Source organism: Saccostrea cucullata, unplaced genomic scaffold, assembly GCF_032062105.1.
Source record: "Saccostrea cucullata isolate Sc308-1 unplaced genomic scaffold, CSIRO_AGI_Scuc_v1 ctg376, whole genome shotgun sequence".
In the NCBI taxonomy this organism is placed as follows: Eukaryota; Metazoa; Mollusca; class Bivalvia; order Ostreida; family Ostreidae; genus Saccostrea; species Saccostrea cuccullata.
The window spans coordinates 528,644-550,000 of NW_026933720.1; the positions used below are offsets into that span (position 1 = coordinate 528,644).

The 21,357-nt window shown below is 35.9% G+C and overlaps 1 protein-coding gene across 4 annotated transcripts in view; it reads right to left on the minus strand.

Moving 5' to 3' along the window:
- LOC134239080 (kinase D-interacting substrate of 220 kDa B-like) overlaps positions 1 to 21,357 on the minus strand; it is a 27,389-nt gene continuing 6,032 nt past the window's right edge. Inside the window, exons 2-23 of one of the 4 annotated variants that reach the window (XM_062721235.1) lie at positions 20,340 to 20,500; positions 14,555 to 14,653; positions 14,049 to 14,147; positions 13,759 to 13,857; positions 13,514 to 13,612; positions 13,296 to 13,394; positions 13,035 to 13,133; positions 12,788 to 12,886; positions 12,451 to 12,549; positions 12,179 to 12,277; positions 11,809 to 11,907; positions 10,995 to 11,172; positions 8,977 to 9,138; positions 7,894 to 8,073; positions 7,574 to 7,736; positions 7,061 to 7,209; positions 6,042 to 6,814; positions 5,419 to 5,623; positions 4,892 to 5,054; positions 4,404 to 4,591; positions 2,017 to 2,348; positions 1 to 1,906 (exon numbers count right to left, since the gene is read on the minus strand). In XM_062721235.1, the coding sequence (XP_062577219.1) occupies positions 1,061 to 1,906; positions 2,017 to 2,348; positions 4,404 to 4,591; positions 4,892 to 5,054; positions 5,419 to 5,623; positions 6,042 to 6,814; positions 7,061 to 7,209; positions 7,574 to 7,736; positions 7,894 to 8,073; positions 8,977 to 9,138; positions 10,995 to 11,172; positions 11,809 to 11,907; positions 12,179 to 12,277; positions 12,451 to 12,549; positions 12,788 to 12,886; positions 13,035 to 13,133; positions 13,296 to 13,394; positions 13,514 to 13,612; positions 13,759 to 13,857; positions 14,049 to 14,147; positions 14,555 to 14,653; positions 20,340 to 20,450 (4,440 nt within the window). In that variant the 5' untranslated portion in view covers positions 20,451 to 20,500 and the 3' untranslated portion in view covers positions 1 to 1,060. Of the gene's footprint in view, positions 1,907 to 2,016; positions 2,349 to 4,403; positions 4,592 to 4,891; positions 5,055 to 5,418; positions 5,624 to 6,041; positions 6,815 to 7,060; positions 7,210 to 7,573; positions 7,737 to 7,893; positions 8,074 to 8,976; positions 9,139 to 10,994; positions 11,173 to 11,808; positions 11,908 to 12,178; positions 12,278 to 12,450; positions 12,550 to 12,787; positions 12,887 to 13,034; positions 13,134 to 13,295; positions 13,395 to 13,513; positions 13,613 to 13,758; positions 13,858 to 14,048; positions 14,148 to 14,554; positions 14,654 to 15,510; positions 15,523 to 16,027; positions 16,042 to 20,278; positions 20,305 to 20,339; positions 20,501 to 21,357 lie in introns of those variants that run through there. The other 3 variants (XM_062721237.1, XM_062721236.1, XM_062721238.1) reach the window with 3 other exon arrangements.

Genomic DNA, 21,357 nt, shown 5'->3' on the forward strand with positions numbered 1-21,357 from the left:
AATATTTATGATTTTATTTAAATAATTCCAAAAAACATATTCAATGTTTAAAACTGAATTGTACATTGAACTACCTCTGCATGGTTACATCAATCCTGATTAAATGGATATACATTTATTCAATCAAAAGTCCAAAATATCTTACGCTTTTCAGGCTTTTTTCACGACTCTGATATTTTTTGTGCACACAAAAGCTCGTAAAACATCAGATATTTTGTGTAATCATGTGATCAAAATCTAAAGAGTAACAATACAACCTCATCAGATGACAATTCAAAGAGAGCCCTATTATAAAATTGCAGATATAATCAATATTATTACCAGTTCTACACCTCTTTTCTTTGGAGAATAAATTCCATTATTAAACATATTGACCAAAAAGATGGAATTTTGACTCTTTCTAATAAGACACATGCTACAAACAAAAGTTCATGACTGGATGCACTGATTAGCATATGATTTGAACAACTTTATATTATAGTTGCAATGCTTTTATCAAATCTACATGCAGTAAAAAATAATCAATTATCACCTGATCTGAATGGTAGAGGAACAAAAAATAACATTAAAATTATATCTATAACACTCAAGTTTCTTAGACATTGGTTTTCAATATTCATTTTTTTCTTCCAACTGCAAAGCAGAGCATGACTAACATAACAAAAATACATAAACACAATCTAAAAATTCTAATATCTTTTCATATTTCATCATCACCATGCATACCTAAGTCTGTAACAGGAAAGAAAACTGAACGTCACTACAGGGCACCAGGACCTGGTAAATACATGTAACGCTGCATTTTTCTCTTCAGGCATTATAATCAATATTAACATAGAAAGATTTGACAGTTTATATCCATAACCCTTTCAAATAACCCTAAAGAAAAAAGTGTAGAGGATAACAGTGTTTGGAATGTTTTTACCATTATTGATTTTTGCAAAAATGTGCACAGTTAATTCACATATTTAAATAATTGTGAATAATCTGGCTACAGACATGACCTTAGATGACGATAACTAAGTAGAAAAAGTAAGTACAAAATCCATCTGTCCTAGGATTATACATGTTCCTCCTTTGATTGATCTCCTCTGTGAAAGGTTACCATGGGGATGCCTGACCCCCCTCCCTCTCTCTCCCCCTCGGAGGAGGCGTTGTCCGTCTCGTTCAGATAGAACATGGCGGTGGGGGCCTCGTGCTCCTCTGCCTCGTGCACCACACAAAGAGACTCCTTGCGGCGGCTGTCGCTGAACACCTGGCTGGAGGGCCTCATCCTCAGTAATGGCTGACTCTCGCTGAAGCTGCTGCCGTCGTCAAGGTCATCCAGTGAGGCCCCTTTGGTGTCGAGAGCAAACGATACGTTGGGCCGGATCTGATCTTCATCCTCCAGTTCCTCTGTAAAGTTGTTCATGGCTTCCCGCAGCAATCCGGTCTCAAATGCCACCTGCTGGTACGTACTGTCTACACGAGTCATCCTCGGAGTAGAGATGTCTGCCTTTACTATTTGGGGGTATGGTTCCTGTCCACCTTTTTTGTCTGCTCTCCTGTCAGAGTACTGATTAAATCCATTGCTGCTCTGACTACTGGCAGACTCAAATCCAGCCATAGTCTCATTGCCCTCTTTATTTGACCCAGGTTCAAACTGTCCTTCTTCTTCACAGGTCATCTCTCGCTGTCTGAGCCCGATCAAAACTGATTTGAACAACTGCCAATCCCCAAACTTCATCTGCAGCACCCCTTTCAGTTCCTCCAAATCACAGGTAGACAGGACCATACCACAGATGTTGTTATCAACAATGCAATTCTGGTAGGCTTGTACTTGCATTGGGTTGAGACCTCTGATGTTTTCTATCAGCTTACACACATTCTTCACTGTCATAGAATTCAATGGCTGGTCTTGGTAGTTCTGAAATAAGGTCAGTAAGAAAATGAATACTACAATTTTTAGAATCTATGTCAGAGGTTACACACATACAATAACAAGCTAAACAGAGCGTCAAGCCTATACTCTGATACCTGAATGGCGGATTCTGGATCCACTCCCTTGCCCTGTTGTGTATCTCTACCAGCAGAGGGAGCTGTACCACCAGACATACATGTATAAGGAACATCCACGTATCCCTGCTGATAAAACGGCATCATGTTGTAGGGCATCATGGGATGCATTCTCCCCATCTGGTCCATTCTGGGTTGTGGGTACAACTGAGGCACGGGGACAAAAGGTTGCTGGGCGTGTCTCTGGACCTCTGCCCTCCTTGTCGGGGTGGGGGCTGCACCAGCAGGAGGGGGGAAGTTCATGGGACCCAGAGGAAAAGTTGGTGGTAGTGTGTCCATATTCTTCTGCATCTCTAAAATACACAATATTGATTTGTTCACTGTTTTCTCCATAGTTGCTTTCCTCAGATAAATCTTATACACAAAGAACTATATGCGGTATATTGCATATGTTTGCCCCCACAAAAGTCAAATTTTGAAAACTTCCTGAAATGTGCTGAATTCAATAAATTGTACGAGAAATATAAGTTAACAGAAAATATTATAGTTCCAGAGCAGTGAATTCACAATTTCTGTTTTTATGACGTCACAAACTAGTCCGATTTTATATCCTTTTTCAGAAAGAGGACAAAATGGACAAAATTTCAACAATTTAAGCTTTAGAATTTATAGAGCGCATGTGTGTTCAGGAACAATATTGACATATTTCATTGATATTATCATTCTACACATTATATCAAAATTTTAATCCTGAACACACATGCGCTCGGTGACTTTTATTTAAAATATCGACGAAATATGTACATTTTTCTGCAAAATTCATAAAAAACTGAAATTTACGTCATATTTGTGACGTCATTACGTACATATGACGTCATTACTTATGAAATTATTCAGTGCTTTGAAGTCAGCATATACTCCCCTGTTTAAGGACTTAATTAAATATCACTCCATCAAAGTTTGATTTTGGGGGGCAAATGTTGGTTAATACCGCATATAGTTCTTTACATCTATTTACAAGATCTTTTACCAAAAGGATCACTTCATTATAAATAGGGATTTGACCTATAGGACCGGGCTTGGTTTTTTCTCTACAAAAACCTTGTCGATTTCCGTTCTGATTAATGGCATTAGGCTGAATACATATAACAATCTGTTTTTTCTAAATCTTTTTTTCAGCGAGTAGAGGTATGAGGAACCCTTTCATTGATTTCCTGAGTTTGTTATCTCAAAATGTAATAATTGATATTTGTCATAACCTCTCAATAAGCATAATGGTAATGTTTACTGCCTCTGAAATTCTATTCTTTATGTTTAGGCAATTTTATCCGTGAATGTAGTAAAACATTCCATTAATGTATGCAAATTATATAGGCCTAAATCAAATCCGAGGAGTACAGTTACTGATATGTATGTAGCCAAAATCAGTGTTATTAAATCCTAAAGAATATATACAATTGACATTCATCACAGCTCAATGCTTCCAAATGTACCTGTATTAAGTAACACAGAGTGAGTTATTCTTGTCCTCGAAGAAAGTGTGCTTATACTGAGGTTTGTTCCGCCTGACTGACAACTGTACATTGGTTTTTCAGGATTTGATATCTCTTTCTTGTTTCTTATATAAAGAATGGGCATGCATAAAGGATATATAATTGAAGGAAAATACACAAGGCTATAAAAAATATATAATTGGCTTTGAAAAGTCGAAAATTAAAAAATTTAAAAGTGTGGTACCAGGTGGATTCGAACCCCCGACTTTAAAATGTTAGTGTGCACACTGTATTAGTCAGCGTATATATCAACTGAGCTAGTCTGACTATAACATTTACGGGTATAAATTTGAATCAGATCAAAATCAGGTTTCCTTATTTTTTGTAGGTTTTTTTGTGAATTTCGACCCTAGGGCAGGGGTGCCCCTAAAAAAATCCTATCTTAAATTAATCCTTACATCCAAACCTATCAAAATATCACAATTTTATTTAGGGGCAGGCCTGCCCTGAAGGACTTCTAGGCCAAAATTCATGCAAAAATCAACACTTTTTCGGACAAACTGGTGTTTAGGCCAACTTTAAAGGTGTATTGTAAAGTTATAAATAATAATTTTTAGGTATGAAATACAAATTTGAAAAATTTAGACATATATAGGGTAGAAAACAAGAAATAAAGATTAATTATTCAAAGTCACTTTTTCCGGGAAATTGTTCTCTCCTATAGGTCAATTCTTTTGTCAAAGCGAATACATCCTTTCTCAAAATGCAAGTACCTGGTATATTAAGAATTCTGTTAAAAACAAATCTTATCAAAAACTTTCACAACATGTGATGTATGTCCTAGCTTGTACTGAATTATGGATTTAAAAATGGAATAAGATTCTTTGGTTCAGCATATCAGGATTTTATAAATACCTCTGATCAGTTTCCTGAGATAGGGGTCAAGGTTGATGGTACAGGGTAGAAACTTTCTGAGATCCTTCAAGTTCAGCAATGTGTTGTTACTCAGTTTGCTGGATAAAAATGCCTCCATCTTACGAGGATTCCTGTCAATTTCTAGAAGAGGATCAATTTCCTTGGACACTGGAATTTTATCTGCCACTCTGTTAAAAGAAATACAGCCTGAGAGACAGTTCCACATATGATAATACTTCCAGTGGTTTTTTTTCATATAGCTATACCTGTTGTTCAAATCTTGAGAGCTTAATACTATTAATGTGTTTATATTTACCAGTACATTTTTCTTTCATATTTCTGTACAGTTTTACTTGTCATTCAGATCATGAGCGATGAAGAAATCTAATTGGTGTGTTTCTAACCTACTTTTCATACAGGGACAGGAGGGTCATGGTATGACCTACAATCTCTTACTTATAACTGGTGTATTTCTATGTATATCTTACTTTTCATACAGAGACAAGAGGGTCGTGTTATGATCTACAATCTCATTCTCCTCAAAGTAAATGATGATCCAGGATACTCTGTATGGCCATTGTTCTATGATGTTGATCCACGCGGCCAGTCTGTGCCAGTTAAAGTCTATGTTGTACGCTCGCAGCAGACGAGCTGAAAATTTATAGCTTTATTAACAGAAGGAAATTACTCAAGCTTTATATTTTCATTAAAGCAATTCAGATGCAATGATATTCATTACTGAAAAATTTTGTTATCGTTCTTCACATGGTTTGCCAATAAAACTGTAGTATCTGATAATCCAATCTTCAGAAAAAATTTACATCAGTATAATAAAATGCTTATCCAGTGGTTGTGAGTGGGATGGCTCTTTCATTAAATCCTTGACAAGAACTATTCCCCACAGGCAAGTCCGCAGGGAAGTCCCTGCTGCATTAAGAGCTGTTACATGTATTGCCCACAAACCCCTGGATTCCACTGTCCTACCTGTAATAGCTACATAAACCCTTTGTTGTACCTGTAATAGCGACGATGTTCATCAGTCGCCTCATGCTGCGGGGGTTGATGTCGCTGAAGTAGTCCGTCTTGGTGACGGTGTTAGTGAGGTCCATAGAGGAGGTGTAGGAGTGTGACACGCTCGACTGACGCTGGCGACGCATCTTATCCGTGGATATATCTCCAGTGGAATAGCCCGACATAACAGACTCCTGATGCTGGTAACTCTAAATAGCAATAATCATTTCATGTATTGTCAAAGTTTTGTAGATTCTTGAGATTTCAAGAAATATTTTAAGAAGTTATTTATTTTGTAAATTCCTTACTGGTACATTATAGTGAATTTGTACTTTTGTAATGCTCATATATGTACATCTATATACATCTTTACATGTTCTTAAGTAGTTTACATTTTCATTATGACAAAGGGGGTATAAACTAAATTTTCTTTCATTACAGTCAAGCAAACACATGAGACATGTAAAATTCTTCTAATCTAATGAAAATGGAAATGGCAGTTGAAAATCTGTTTCATAGTACAATGGGGATAGATTCACTTTGACAATTTTTGATATTCGATACAACAGTGTTCCAGATACTGAAGTTTGATTCTTTTTACTCTCCTATACCTACACTGTAACTTACCCTTCTTGTTTTAGATGGAGACTCGGGATTCCCCGATACTTCAAATGTGGAAGGACTTTTGGCCATATCCTGCTTTTTGATGGCCATCCCCTGACTCTGTAGATAGAAGGGAAGGTGCACCACATTCCTGAGGTAATCATAGCCATTAACATTGGAGTCCTGGAATGCCGTCTTTATATTACTCTCGATGCCTTTAATGATGATGTGTGGGTCTATAGCCAGGAGGGTTATAAATGGGGAGTCCTCGTCAGAGAAGAGGGCCTTGATAATGTCCAGCACGTGTAGCACCTTGTCCTGCTCGCAGCTGTCCAGTCCGTCCACAATAACCACCAGCCTTGTCTGGTTCTCTGTAAACTTGTCCATGAAGGTCACCATCTTCGCCATCAGGTCCACCTCGTACTTAAGGATGTGCATCAGACCATCCACCTTAATCTTGTCGATTCTGTCCGCGGCCTTCATGATTCGTCTCCTCTGTGAGGAGAGGAGGGCCAGAATGGCCTGCCCCCAGGTGTAGATGTTCCCAATGATGGCCAGCCCCACGATGATGGCAATGGTGAAGAGGACCCCAAACAGGGCGGGGTACTCCTCCACCTGATTGTGTGGGACAGCCACTGTTGTCATGTTACTATAGACACGATCCTCGTTAGTGAACTGGTTAAAGGCAAAGTGAGAGACCAGAAGGTACACTCCAATCTCCAGGGCCAGACAGACCAGATAGACGATCACAAAGTAGGGCACGCAGCACAGTGTCTTAAAGCGACCAGTATACGGCTCTGAAATTGATAATAATTAATATAATATCATGATTAAAAAGTATTGCTTTGAATACATGTCCTTGTATTATACTTATTGGAGAGTCTGCATTTTATCATTTTAATCTTTTGTATCATGACGGTGAAAAACATGTACAAAGCTCTGTAAAGTTTTTTTGAATATCAGTAAATGAATTCCTGTATAAATATACATCCTCAGTGAGTGAACACATGTACATCTTCTGTGAGTGTTGTGTAATAGCTTACTGTCAGGGTGAGGTTTGAAGACTCTGAACAGCCTGGCCACCACCGACCCATACTCCTGCTCCAGGGCCTCCCCTAGGGTTCCAATCATAGCCGCCAGGGCCTTCTCTCCTCCCACACTGGTCAGCTTAGTGCCCTCAGAAAACAGGAACCTGTAACCAGACATCAATAAGACAAACCATTTACTGCATTTCTTGCTTCAACATTTTTGTTTTGCACAATATAGGGGACCCAAAAAAATAGACAAGCTCACTTTTTGATCTTAGTCTCTTTTTAACAAAAGGAATATTATTATAGTGGAAAAGTGACACTGACATCAAAAGTGATTTTGCTTAAGATTTATAGCCCTTGTCAGCCTGAATGGGGCATCTGATTGCAGAAAATATCAAAATCAAGTTAAGTAATTTCTTAATCTTGAATATTGCATTTTTTAAATATAAATTAGATGAAAACATAAATATGCATTTATTTTGACAATAGTTGTAAATGAATTCCATCGCTTTACGTAACACTCACTTGACGGAGGGCTCTATGTATTTAGACGAGGATGAGACGCGTTTGGAGTTGAGGAAGAGGACCTGTAGAAGAGACGTGGTGATCTGGATCTTCCTCCCCAGTAACAGACTCAGGCGGTTAGCGTACTTCAGGTTGTAGCGGTGGCACAGCAGGTGAAGCACACCTATACAACAGCCATCAAACATATAATTCTGTACAGCAATAACCAAAATTTGCGAAAATTTTACTAACTAATAAATACCAAATAGAGGTTACAATCACCAAAAAAACAGTGTCACAATACTTTAATAATCTATGATTGTTAAAATATGGTTACTTACCCAGAAATATGTAATCAATCAAAAAAAGCCCGAGGCCAACCCCGAGGCCGACTTCCCATCCCACAGTCATGGCAAGAGTGAGCCCCACTAAGTTGTTCAGGAGGAGGAGAATGATAAACAGAGTCCAGCTGAAGGTGAAGTGATCCTCCTTGTTAGCGCGGGTAAAAGTCTTCATCTCCTCTACAAGGACAATGTTATTTGAAATAAATGAAACACTTTACTATCTGAATAGCAATTATACTGACAACAGAGACACTTTAAATTTTGCATGGGGGGCTGTGAATTTTATAATTTGAAAAAACGTCAAATATTAACTCTAATTTAAAGTTTTTTTTTTTCATTCTTATACCATTTATGATATATAGAGAACATGAATACTAAAATCCATATCATATGTCATATCTGCCCGAGTGGCCCCATATCAGCCCGAGGGCCGAAGGTCATAGAAGAATGTTTCGTGTCTGTTTATAATTTTTTCTTTAAAATATAATAGAGCTAATTTTAGGTAACTGAAAAAATGTTCAGTCCACAAATGTAATTAAAGAATTATTTTACATATATATTTAAATAAAATCAAGTAAATTAACTTTTAAACTTTATACAAGCATTACTTCAGGTTTGATATGGATTTTCTGCCCACCAGTCCGATTCATGATATGGATTTTCGGACCGATCCTTGATATGGGGTATTGTGACATCACCCATATCACAACATGCAGAATTGGTGTTTTTACTACTAAGTATATGAAAAAAAAAATGATTAACTTCTTTTTTTAAATATACTAGGTATTTAAAAATAATCCCTTTGTAGAATTTTCATTGAAAATACCCATTCAAAATTCTGTATTTGATTTGTATACCGTAGATTCCTTATTTTTCACAAGTACTTAATATCGCGAAAGGCCTCTTTAAGGTCAAATCGCGAGAATAATAATTCGCGAATGTACGATTGATAAAGAGATTTTACATTGATTTCAGTATCATAAAAATAAAAGCGAATAGTTTTAATTCACGAATGGTTCTTCTCGCGAAATTACGCAATTATAAATTCCACGCTTATATTTAGGATTTTACAGTACTTACTTTGAAGTTTACTGAGGAGGAAAGACTTGCCACTCCCCCATTTGGCATACAGCCCCACTGTAATGGGAGTGTTCAGAGAGGGTTCACTCAGGATGTCTGCCAGGGCACTGCTGTACACCTCATATCCCAGTAAATTCTCACCGTCATTAGCATTCAGATTTCCTATCAGAAAATTTAAACAACATGATTATCTGTCAACTTTAATTCACTACATTGTTTATTTGCGATTCTACTGTTTGGAGTGTATCTGCAACTAATTCTGTGACTATATCAACACTACATAAAAACACCAGAAGTCTCTGTTGAGACTGAAGCTCTACTAGTTTGTACTTATAACAAATGAAGACAAAAGTAGCAATTGGGACTTAAAACTTTACAACAGCAATAAATAGAATAATGATGCTTGATTGAGCTCTTTTTGTGGCAAGATACTGCAATAAGACTACAGCTGTAGGAGTAGCTGTTAATAAACTTTTAGAGTATTTTCAATTTTAGTAACCATGGCAACATCATTCCTCGAAATCGAAAATCGATATACAGAATTGTGTATCTTAGTGTACTCTACTTGTGTGCCAAGTTATATTGAAATCAGACCAAAACTGTAGGAGGTGTAGCGTTTTGAAAGCATTTCAGAGAAATTTCTATTTTTAGAAACCACGGCAACACCATTCATCGAAATAAAAAATCGATAAACAGAATTATGTATCTTAGTGTAGTCTACTTGTGTGCCAAGTTATAATGAAATCAGACCAAAATTGTAGGAGGAGTAGCAAATTGAAAGTATTTCACAGAAATTTCTATTTTTAGTAACCACGGCAACACCATTCACTGAAATCTAAAATGGATAAAAAGAATTACATATCTTAGTGTGGTCTACTTGTGTGCCAAGTTATATTGAAATCAGACCAAAACTGTAGGAGGAGTGGCATTTTTAAAGTATTTCACAGAAATTTCTATTTTTAGTAACCACAGCAACACCATTCATTGAAGTCAAAAATCAATACAAAGAATTATGTATCTAAGTGTAGTCTACTCTACTTGTGTGCTAAGTTATATTGAAATCTGACCAAAACTGTAGGAGGTGTAGCATTTTGAAAGTATTTCAGAGAAATTTCTATTTTTAGTAACCACGGCAACACTGTTCATAGAAATCTAAAATCGATATATAGAATTATGTGTCTTAGTGTAGTCTACTTATGTGCCAAGTTATATTGAAATCAGATCAAAACAGTAGGAGGAATAGCATTTTGAAAGTATTTCACAAAAATTTCTATTTTTAGTAACCATGGCAACACCATTCATCAAAATAAAAAATCGATAGACAGAATTATGTATCTTAGTGTAGTCTACTTGTGTGCTAAGTTATATTAAAATCAGACCAAAATTGTAGGAGGAGTAGCATTTTGAAAGTATTTCACAGAAGTTTCTATTTTTAGTAACCATGGCAACACCATTCATCGAAATTAAAAATCGATGTACAGAATTATGTATCTTAGTGTGGTCTACTTGTATGCCAAGTTATACTGAAATCAAACCAAAACTGTAGGAGGAGTAGCATTTTGAAAGTATTTCATAGAAATTTTTATTTTTAGTAACCACGGCAACACCGTTCATCGAAATCAAAAATCGATAGACAGAATTATGTATCTTAGTGTAGTCTACTTGTGTGCCAAGTTATACTGAAATCAGACCAAAACTGTAGGAGGAGTAGCATTTTGAAAAACTGTTTACAGACATACAGACAGACAGACGGACGGACGGACGCATTACTATCGCATAAGCTCTTCTGGTCTCTGACCAGTAGAGCTAATAAGTGAAAACTTGGTTCATAACGAGAAATATTTGTGAATAAAAGGTTACAAAACTTGCAGATATTTAGCACTCGCAAATAAAAGTTGGTTCACAGATATCACTAAAAATTAGCAGAAGACATATCATTGTACATGAACATCAAATAAAAAACCAAGACAGTGTACTTATGTACCCCCTTCAAATTAATGGGAGAGGAATGTACTTACTGTGACCAAATATCTGGGTAAGTATGCCTTTCTGGTGGTACGCGTCGATATTGTATGGAGTCTCCCCAGCCTTGTTGGGTCGATACAGCAGACGACTGTTTCTAGGGTTACGGAGAAGGAGCTCTGTGATTCGCTTACTCCTGGCCCTTAGGGAGATGTGTAGTGCTGTATCACCTCTCTACAATATACAGATATCAACTCAATAAATCTTTTACAGATAAATCTTACACTATTAAGATATCAACTCAATGAATCTTAAACATGCAACTCAATTGCATTGTCAGAAAATCATTTTATATCATTTGAATTTTTCACACATTATTATTTTCCAATTGAAGCAGCTATGATGAGCTTTACCTGGGTTTGTTGTCTAGCTATTTTTACACATAATCATAAAAGCCAGACTCACCCATGTTGGCCAATTGTCCAGTCAAAGACTCACACAATTAAACTGAAGCTAGAGGCAAGTTTTACTTTCTGGACTTTGTTACTCTTTTTTTGACTGTGTGTAAGCATTTGAATGACTCTTTTAAGATTATTATTTAATAAAGATTAGAAAATAATGATTAATAATAGCTGTACATTATATCCAAGTTATTTCAAGTGGTTATGACAAAGTATTTAGAGTATGTTAATTCCATTTTAGAAAATCACAACAAAGTGCCTTTGAAAAGAATCGTCACAATAAAACTGATCACACATCAAATCTTACCTCTCTCTGTTCACATTTTCAGAAGAGATACACATTATTTTTTTGGTTCATGTAAATATGTAAATCTTATTATTTTAATAATGACACTGATGACCTACTGACCTTGTCAACTGCGGACACTCTGGCCCCTTTGTCCAGTAGAAGTCTAACGCACGGCTCATTCCGACTTCTTACCGCCCTCAATAGAGGCGTGTCTTCATCCTACACATAAGAAATGGGTACATGTTTTAACCCTTGTTTTAATAAGAAAGATCATACATGTAAATATTGTAACAGCTAAAATTAAACATAAACTGTAACTAACATCCATTAATATCACAAACTAGCAGTAGCATATGGCTGGTTTTGCTTGTATTTAACAATTTATTTTTAAAATCTTTTATCTACATTTCTCAGAGTTTAGATTCTGAAAATATTTTTTCAGCTGCATTTTGATAAAATATTCACACCAGCAGAGGACACTAGGACTCACCTTGTTGGCGATTTCCAGGTCAGGGTCGTTGTTAAGCAGCAGTTTACAGATTTCTACATAACCCTTCTCTACTGACCAATACAGAGCTGTTTTACCCTCCTAGAAAAAAAAAAACATATAACATGTATAAGTCTATCTTATTCTATATGGCATATCATCCACCATAAATCATAAAATCATAAATATTAGTCTACTAAACTTACTCAGCTTAAAAGAATTCCAAACAAAAACTAAATCTTTACTACTAAATGACCACAAAGTCTACAACTCACCGCTCCAATCTCATCGATGTCAGCATATTTATCAATCAGAGCTCGGACTACTTCAATATGGCCACCCTTCACTGCATGAATCAGAATTGTGTCTCCTGCCTATAAAATTTCCATTTATAGAAACCATACAACTCTTTACAACTCTTACATATACTACCTATAAAATGTCCATCTATAGAAATTGTCCAACTCTTACACACATTCATTTCTGGATCCAGTCAAGAAGTAATGTAGAAAAACATTTGGAAGATTTAATTATTTTTACAAAAGTAATCGAAATATATTATTAAAAGGCTTAAGTTTATCAATCATGACTATCAAAGTAAGCACTAGGTACCCTATCTTTAATGTTGACGTAGGCTCCTTTTGAGAGAAGATCATGAGCTATCTCAGTGTAACCCTCCTTAGCTGCAATCGTCAAACCAGTAAAGCCATCCTACAAATATACATCACCAATAAAATATGAATGCTGAATGTTTTCTCTTTGAATCAAATTATTGTTGTGATTATACCAAGTTCCATTTGAATCACTGAAATCAGATTTTTGTTATTTTAAGAATTATATTGGTAACAGCTTTCTCTACCTTGTCTACAGCGTTAACATTGGGGTCATACTCCAGTAACTGATGAACAACCTCTGTAAATCCTCCCTTAGCTGAAACTAACAAAGCTGTCCAGGAATTCTATAAAGGGAAAAATGTGTTATTAGACATATTCTTCATTCTTTCACATATTTTCATCATAGAAAGACCTGGAATAATAATTATCAAAAAAAAAAACCCACACTTTTATCATGCATTTGTCTTATATATTTACAGTGCACTGTAAGTGACAGTAATATTTACCATTCCCACAACATCAGTATTTGCTCCTTCATTGAGAAGAGTTTCCACGATTTCCAGATAACCCTTTCTACAGGCCCAGATCAGGGGGGTGGTACCGTACTGTCAAAACAATTACTAGATATAAACAAAAGACAACTGATATACAGTTAATTAATTTGGAATTTTTTTTAAACATAGACAGTATGGAGATTATAACATTTTACACTTAGGTGTCTTACTTTGTCTGGTGTATTAACTTTAGCTCCTTTCTGAATCAGAATCTTCACTACATCAGTGTGACCGCGTCCTGCTGCCCAGGCCAAACAAGTCATGTTCATCTAAACACAAATTTACACCTTTTATTCAGCTTAATGTTTTCTATTTATATTTCTGAAAACATTTTTTACCATGTAAATGAACAATTTAAAGTAAATAAACATTATGATATTTTTTTCTTTATCAAGGGAAACAACTCTGTTTTTACCTCAGCTTTAATGTTGCAGTTTGCTCCCCTTTCCAGGAGTTCCTGAACCACCAGATACTTTCCCTTGTAACACGCCCACATCAGAGCTGTCCAGCCACACTGAAACAGACATCGAATCATACTTTAAGTAAAATGTAAATAAATCTCAATCTACTAGATAATTGCATTAAAAGCCAATTAAATAACAACAAATGACTGCTAAATGAGTACTCTTGTTGTGAGCTTCAGACATAAATATTAAGATGGTAGAACACTGTCTACTATGTGAGTAGTATTGTAAGTAACTGTACCATATCCTTGTGCTCAATGTCTGCCCCTCTCTCTAACAGCTCAATCACTATCTCCAGGTGCCCCTCCTTAGCACTGTATAACAGGGCACTCCAGTTATCCTGAGTAAAACAGAAACAAAAATTCATAATCAGACTATGATTTTAAACCTTCTTCATATTAATAAATGTATAAAACTTATTCCCCAGATTTCAGATTCAATAAAAGTGTGGACTCACTACAGGAGTACTGTATACAGGGAAATTTTCACCCCCGTTTTATTTTCGCCCCTTTCACCCTTGTCAAAAATGGGTGAATTTAAAACGGGGTGAATTCAAAGAACACAGTATAAATTCTTAAACAGAGCTCTAACTGGGCGAATTTAAAACGGGGCAAAATCGTTAGGAAGTGTAAAAGGGCGAAAATAACACGGGGCGAAAATAACCTTGTATACAGTATTTATAATAACTATGTTGTTTTCTTAGTATGAATACCAAAGTGAGTTTACTTTGGGAATATTTTTTCTTACCATGTCTACAGCGTTTGGATCCACGTGTGCCTCCAGGAGTTCCCTGACTATATTTAACTCCCCAAACTCACAAGCCAGCATCAGGAACGTCTGGCCATTCTATAAACAGAATTATATACATGTATATGCATCAAGGAAAATTTTTAAAGCAACAGCTAAGATTCATAGATATATGTTAGTTAAAAGTGTATTCAGAAGAGAATGGAAATCATTTCAAATCTGAAATAATGAATTCCTGAAGAACTGATACAGTGGACCTTCAGATATCCGGACCCCAGATATCCCAATGCTTCAGTATCCGGACAATTTTTCATCGGGACGGAATTTTTAAATGTTATATTGTGTTGTTTAACTGGTGATTCAGGTATCAGGACGCTTCACATATCCAGACAAATTGACTAGGAACCAAAGCGTCCGGATAAATGAGGCTCCACTGTAATTGCTTTTACTTGACAATGTCTGTCTGCTAGTCAACATACTCCTCTCTTGCTAGTGGATATTTCCTATTGTCTATCTGTCTTTCAGAATAACTTAATCCTACCTCTCTGTCTGTCCCATCCCTCTTCTCCAGGTTAATATTTCCATTGTTTGTCTGTTTCGCTGTTTGTTAGACTTACCCAATCCCTCTCTTCCAGGGGCCTGTTCAACAGGGCGAACATTTGTGAGGGCTCGCCAAAATTCCCTATACTTCCACGGAAATATTCGTGAGCACTTGCTCTGTTGAACAAATTTCAGGTTAACATTTCCTGTCTACCTGTTTTTTCTGTTTGTTAGATTTACCAAATCCCTCTCCTCCAGGTTAATGTTTTCACCTGTCTGTCTGTAAGATTAACCCCATCTCTCCTTCATATTAATATTTCCATTGTTTGTATGCTTGTCTGTAAGACTTACCCCATCTCTCTCTTCCAGGTTAATGTTGCCACCTGTCTGTTTGTCTGTCTGTCTGTTAGACTTACCCCATCTCTCTCCTCCAGTTTAAAATTTTCACCTGTCTGTTTGTCTGTCTGTGAGACGTACTCCATCTCCCTCCTCCAGGTCTATGTTTCCTCTGTCTGTCTGTCAGTAAGACTTACCCCATCTCTCTCCTCCAGGCCTAAGTTTCCTTTGTCTGTCTGTCAGTAAGACTTACCCCATCTCTCTCCACCAGGCCTATGTTTCCTTTGTTGGTCTGTCTGTCAGTGAGACTTACCCCATCTCCCTCCTCCAGGCCTATGTTTCCTTTGTCTGTCTGTCAGTAAGACTTACCCCATCTCTCTCCTCCAGGCCTATGTTTCCTTTGTCTGTCTGTCAGTAAGACTTACCCCATCTCTCTCCTCCAGGCCTATGTTTCCTTTGTCTGTCTGTCAGTAAGACTTACCCCATCTCTCTCCTCCAGGCCTATGTTTTCTTTGTCTGTCTGTCAGTAAAACTTACCCCATCTCTCTCCTCCAGGCCTATGTTTCCTTTGTCTGTCTGTCTGTCAGTAAGACTTACCCCATCCCTCTCCTCCAGGTCTATGTTTCCTTTGTCTGTCTGTCAGTAAGACTTACCCCATCTCTCTTCTCCAGGCCTATGTTTCCTTTGTCTTTCTGTCAGTAAGACTTACCCCATCTCTCTCCTCCAGGCCTATGTTTTCTTTGTCTTTCTGTCAGTAAGACTTACCCCATCTCTCTCCTCCAGGTCTATTTTTCCTTTGTCTGTCTGTCAGTAAGACTTACCCCATCGCTCTCCTCCAGGCCTGTGTTTTCTTTGTCTGTCTGTCAGTAAGACTTACCCCATCTCTCTCCTCCAGGCCTATGTTTTCTTTGTCTGTCTGTCAGTAAGACTTACCCCATCTCTCTCCTCCAGGTCTATGTTTCCTTTGTCTGTCTGTCAGTAAGACTTACCCCATCTCTCTCCTCCAGGTCTATTTTTCCTTTGTCTGTCTGTCAGTAAGACTTACCCCATCTCTCTCCTCCATGTCTACGAGGGCCGTTCAAAAATTACGCGGACTAGTTGCACAGAAAAAATATTTGACGACATAATCGGGCAAAGTGTCACACATAATATAAAAGAATCTTTACTTATATGGTTTTCAGAATTTCATATCAAAATGTTATAAATTGGTATCGATTTTGAGTGATTTGTCAGGACATATCATTAAGTCACGGAGCAGCAAAATCTTCGACGTCACAGGCATTAAAAAATGTGTGATTGAGCTTTCATTTTCTCAACATTTTCCCAAGAGTACCTGTACAGTTTTAGTTACCTTATCTAATCAACATCCAAACACTATTTCTTGTCAAGCTTAAAATCTATTTAACAAGTAAAGGATATTCTTTTTTGTTTTAAAACCAAAATATGCAGGTATTTATGAGATATAGTATGATAATGGTGACTCGCAATCACGTTCTATACAGTCCGGATAAAGTTTTCGTTGATAATCATCTTCCCGTCCTCCAGTATAGCCTTTTTACAGAGGTCTAACGGTCTAAAATTTCATTTTGCTACTTGTGGACGAATATCACGAATACCCTAGTTTACTAGATGTTTAATTATGCATATTTTGGATCTATGTTGACGATATCTCGAGCATCACATGCAATATATTTAACAAGTGTGGTGCGCCGTCAATTCAGGAGACGTCATTTTCAAAGTCGTTTTCAAAGGGATCGCATCAGAGAAAAATCACTATTTTTCTGTTAGTATTTCAAATATCATGTCAGAAATCAAAATACATAATAATAGAACAATTTAAAGAAACATTTGAGAAAATTGTTGAAAAATATCGCGAATTATAGAAAATTAATGAGTTAAATTTTAGATTCCGCATGCTTTTGCTTCAAATTTTTTGTCGTGCTCCGTACCTCTTCATCAGCGATGTCAACATACCGATAATTTTAGTAGAATTTTTTAAAATACATAAATTTTGCCCCAGATTTATTGGAATCTTTAAGATACATATTTCTGTGAAATTTCATAACTATATGACGTCTGTAAGAGTAAATAAAGTGCCCCGCCACAGCATGATACGCCCGTCAAATATTTATATAATAGTGTTGCATTATGCATGTACTATGCCTAAATAGTAGGCAGGGTTTGACACATAGTGCACTCGCCTCCGGCTCGTGCACCATGTGTCAAACCCTGCCTACTATTTAGGCTACATCTTAGTACATGCATAATGCAACACTATTGTTATTATTATTATGCTGACTGTTGTAATTATTTATGCGGCAATCTATTTGACTTTTTCCTGCAAATATCGGTGCTTAAACAGCGCACTTGCAAGAACTCATTCAAAATATTCATGCTAAAATTGTTGGCATGCTTAGTTATTTTGGTTACTAGTATTTTCTCTAAATAAGTCGGGATTTTCTGTCCCAAAGCAACACATCTTTATTTTCTGTTTTGTTCGTAAGCCTTATTTGTTTGCAGACGTCGATTCTCATTGATAATTTTCTTTTACATCCTTCAATCAAGCGTCATATAAAAAAGCGTTTTAATGACCCTATAAAATCAGTTCATCTAACGATCTGTATGTGATTAGTTTGAACGTTTGTTGTACACATTAATCTAAAGTTCCTTAGAATAATATAACTGTTTTCAAATAATATTTGTCTATTTTCTCCTTCTTGTGTCAATTGTATAAATTAAGTTTATATATTTAATAAAATTGAATCAAACAGTGATCGTCTCTATGGCGTAATCGATAAGGCATCGGACTGACAATCTCGTGGTCGTGAGTTCGATCCCCGGCATGTGCATGGAAGAATTTTATTCAGTAAATGAAGCCGTGCACTATTTCGGCATAGTATGCTTACGCTATATAAATCCTTAGACCACTATGCGAGAATAGTAGGGTATGGGTTATATAGAGACAAACTGACAGGAAGCATAATAATGTTCAATAATCATAAATTGGTTAGGATACAAGAAAATCAGGTAGCCATGATTAACAGATTGACACAGATTTCAATTATCTATTTTCCATTTCTTATTATACATCTCTGAGACTTACAGTGTAGGGATTGATTATAACAAATAATACTAGTGAGACATGACTGCAATTTGTGGCAAATATATAAAAATTGAAATATAATTTTTTTTTTTCAATTAACACATGTATAATTAGTTTTAATCATATTGTACAATACTAATTTAGTTTTAATCATACACTAAAACATCAATTTGTTTTAATTAATTATACCAATTGAAAGATCTTTATCTGGACTAGCCATCAAGAACTCTTAATTAACACAACAACTATGAGGCCATTTCTTTTTGCCCAACTCCCAAGAGATAAATTAAGATAACTGCTGCACCAGATCTAGAGATGCTCTTAGCTCCTGACAATAAACTCATTAATTTCTCTCTAATTTGACATGCAAATTTCTGCTATCAAAATTCTTCTTGACCAGTGCTTGATAATTAAGCCCATGGGACAAACTGAATTCCTCTCAAAGCATAAACATTTGTTACAGATTGCTGTAAAGTATATAATGAAAAAATAAGTTTTTACTTAATTTAATGTTTTTTAATAAGGATACAACTATATTTTTACATTTTTTAGGATTATGAAATTTAGAATTTAAAAGACATAGTTTTTTTAAAAATTCATTTTAATTAAAGGTCACAGTGACCTTAAAATAGGCCGCGACACACCTTCTACTTTAGATGTATACTTTTGCTAAGTTTGAAAGCTCTAGGTCTAATAGTTTTCTAGTTATGAGCCGGACAGGATTTTTCAATATTTTGCTATAGCATCTTTGTTGCAAAAATATAATTTTTTTTTTTAAATGAACACATATATAATTAGTTTTAATCATATTATACAATACTAATTTAGTTTTAATCATACACTAAAACATCAATTTGTTTTAATTTCATTACACCTATTGAAAGATCTTTATCTGGACTAGCCATCAAGAACTCTTAATTAGCACAAGCAACTATGAGGCCATTTCTTTTTGCCCAACTCCCAAGAGATAAATTAAGAACATCTGCATCAGATCTAGAGGTGCTCTTAGCTCCTGACAATAAACTCATTAATTTCTCTCTAATTTGACAAGCAAATTTCTGCTATCAAAATTTTTCTTGACCAGTGCTTGATAATTAAGCCCAAGGGACAAACTGAATTCCTCTCAAAGCATAAACATTTGTTACAGATTGCTGTAAAGTACATAATGAAAAAACAAGTTTTTACTTAATTTAACGTTTTTTAATAAGCATACAACTATATTTTTACATTTTTTAGGATTATGAAATTTAGAATTTAAAAGACTTAGTTTTTAAAAAAAATTCACTATAATTAAAGGTCACAGTGACCTTGAAATAGGCCGCGACACACCTTCTACTTTAGATGTATACTTTTGCCAAGTTTGAAAGCTCTAGGTCTAATAGTTTTCTAGTTATGAGCCGGACAGGATTTTTCCATATTTGGCTATAGCATCTATATTAAAGGTCAGAGCGACCTACTTTTTGTGCGCGACACACCGTCTACCCAAGAAGTATGAGTTGACAAAGTTTGATAATCCTAGGCCTAATAGTATTCAAGTTATGAGCCGGACAGGAATGGACAGACGGACGGACACAAAGCCTATAACATAATACGTCCCGTCTTAAGACGGGCGTATAATAATAACACAGTCCGCGTAATTTTTGAACGGCCCTCGTATTTTTCCTTTGTCTGCCTGTCAGTAAGACTTACCCCATCTCTCTCCTCCAGGCCTATGTTTCCTCTGTCTGTCTGTCAGTAAGACTTACCCCATCTCTCTCCTCCAGGTTGATATTTCCACCTGTCTGTCTGTCTGTCAGTAACACTTACCCCATCCCTCTCCTCCAGGTTGATATTTCCACTCTCTAGAAGACCTATTGTTCCAGTCAGGTCTCCCTTCCTGATGGCCTCCCATAACATCTGGGTTTTAAATGTCCCCATGGCTTCTAGTGCTCAGTGTCCACTCACTCTTGCTTTGATGATTTCCCCATCTTAATAAAAATCAAATGCTATATATAATTATGATAATAGAAAGCTTGCAATTCATTTATGGAAAATTCAAGAAACATTTCAGTGAAAATAGTATGTATACTACATGTATAAAATATTTAAGGATTAAAATATTACATTTGCAGTTTTACTCAATAATCAAATTCCTTCGTCTAAGCTCTCCAAGTTCAATGTCATAAAGTTCCTGGGCAGGCAGATATTGCAGTAAAACATGTAATATTTAACATCTGACAAGGGGAAAGGGCTGTTTTTGTTCAGAAGAGAAGTTATTCAATTTCTGTTTGTTTACTTTTGACAGTTGAGTGAGTTCTTTATATATGCATGAATAACATCTTTTAATTCAGCGATTTCCTATTACATAAATTGTGTGCACCATTATATAATATGTGTTTTAACTGTTTAAAAAGATAGAAGTAAATATTTGCATTGATTTTACATCTCAAAGACGTGAATCAATGGCACTAAGTACATAGTGAGGTATATCCCTTTGCAGAAGTTATGCCAACTTAATATAGCCCACTACCAGAACAGCATGTTAAAAAATCAGTTATAAATCACTATCTGACAAGTGGAAGTTGTCAATGTGACAGCAGGCAAGGTATTCATTTGTGTAAACAGTTCAATAATTCTCGCATAAATTATTACAAGGAATTTCTGGAAATCTGTATTTGTACAATTTAGATCTCACAATATCATTGTACCCTATCATATTTTGCATTAAATGACTAAATTCAAAAACTGGCATTTTTTTCAAATAGTTAACAATAAACAACAATCAAAACTCAAGTAGAATGCATATCTGACATCTCTGATAGAAATAAATAATAAGAACCTCCTA